We start from the raw sequence: 1,578 nt of genomic DNA on the forward strand, positions 1-1,578 counted from the left end.
CAGACGTAGCCCGTTGCTGGCGCGCAGGGCCACGCGCCGTCCGCGCCACTCGATGTCAAACATGGTGTTGGCAGCGCTGGTGACAGAGGGACAGCGTGAATGAGGGGTGCCTGTGTCCCCCCAAACCATCTCTGAACCCCACACTGCACCCTCACTCACATTTCAGTGGCCACGGCTTGGGTGCCCCCCTGGGCCACCCAGGGCCTGTTGGTGTGGAGGCTGCACTTGTTGGTGTCACGGTCGATCTGCAGCTGGAAGGTCTCGTGGTTCAGCTCCTCATCCTGGTTTGCTGAGACATTCACACCTGGGGAGAGAGCGGATGTTGGTGCTGGTCCTGCTCTGGACATGAGCACTGGTCACGCTCCAGCCATCAGCACCATTCCTGGTCCAGCAACTGCCACTGGTCCTGTCCTGGCCCGGGGCAGCAGCCTCAGTCTGGCCACGGTCACCGATCCCACTTTGGCACTAGTTGGCACCAGTCCTACTCCAGTCATCATCAGTGACCCCGCTGTGTCCATTGTCACCCATCCCAACCCCGCACAGGCACTGATCCCACTGAGCCATTGTCACCAGTTCCGCTCAGGCCATCAGGACCAGTTCCAGCCCAGCCCATTGTCACTGTCCCATTCCAGCCATTGGCACCCATCCTGTTCCAGCCATGGGTATCGGTTCCACTCTGTTGGCTCCTGTCACCAAAGCCACTCTGTCCACGGTCACTGATCCTGCTGTGGCCATTGGCAGCGATCCTGCTCTGGCCAGCAGGACCAATCCCATTGCAGCCATTGTCCCACCCCACCCATCACCACCATGGCCACCCTCCCCCTGCCCCCAAATCCTCCTGCGAACAATTGTGCTAATTGGGCTGGTTAATCAGCTTGTCACCGCCGTGTCCATCTGGTCACAAACCCCTATTTATAGCTGGTCCCCCTCGTCACCCGGCACTAAGCTGCTTGGCACAGGGGTGGCACCGTCCCTGGGGGGCACCTGGGGGCAGTGGGGTCCCTTGGGTCTCCAACAAGGTGTTCTGCTCACCTGTGGTCACATCTGCTGGCTCTACACACGTGTGTGCACACAGGGCATCGTGTGTGGTGTGCACAGGCACACGTGTGACCCTGTGGATGCTGCACGGAGTGTGACACACCTGTGTGTGTGTGTGTGTGTGTGCACGTACACACCTGTGCACACCCACAGCCCTGCACGTGTTCACACACACACAGAGCCCTGTGCACGCCCACAGAGCCCTGCACATGCACACACGTGTGTACACACACACCCACGCCTTCCCCCCCAGCTGCTCCCATTCCATCCTCACTGACCTCAGCCCCCCCAGGCAGACAGGACCCCCATGCCCTCTCCAACAGCCAGGTTGGGGTTCCCCATGTCCCCAGGATGTGGCTGCAGGAGCCCCCCAAGCAGGCAAAGCCCTGTGGGGTTGCTCCTGTGGGGTCTGCCCCAGGGTGGGGGTCCCAGGGGTGCTCCCACAGAGCTGTGGGGGTCCCTGGGTGGGCAGGGAGCGGGTGTGGGGAGCTCTTACCCTGCCGGATGGAGACATATCTGCCATTGGCCGCCGTGGACACC

At 61.9% G+C, this 1,578-nt stretch overlaps 2 protein-coding genes across 2 annotated transcripts in view; both read left to right on the forward strand.

Annotated features, from left to right (window-relative positions):
• Positions 1-103, forward strand: part of FAAP100 (FA core complex associated protein 100) — a 7,924-nt gene extending 7,821 nt beyond the window's left edge. Inside the window, exon 10 of the mRNA XM_014311065.2 lies at positions 4-103. Within this exon, the coding sequence (XP_014166540.1) occupies positions 4-103 (100 nt within the window). The remainder of the gene's footprint in view (positions 1-3) is intronic.
• Positions 104-658: 555 nt separating this feature from the next.
• ACTG1 (actin gamma 1) overlaps positions 659-1,578 on the forward strand; it is an 8,153-nt gene continuing 7,233 nt past the window's right edge. Inside the window, exon 1 of the mRNA XM_031064874.1 lies at positions 659-784. Coding sequence (XP_030920734.1) covers positions 659-784 — 126 coding nt within the window. The remainder of the gene's footprint in view (positions 785-1,578) is intronic.

This window comes from Geospiza fortis, unplaced genomic scaffold (assembly GCF_000277835.1).
Source record: "Geospiza fortis unplaced genomic scaffold, GeoFor_1.0 scaffold135, whole genome shotgun sequence".
Taxonomy (NCBI): domain Eukaryota; kingdom Metazoa; phylum Chordata; class Aves; order Passeriformes; family Thraupidae; genus Geospiza; species Geospiza fortis.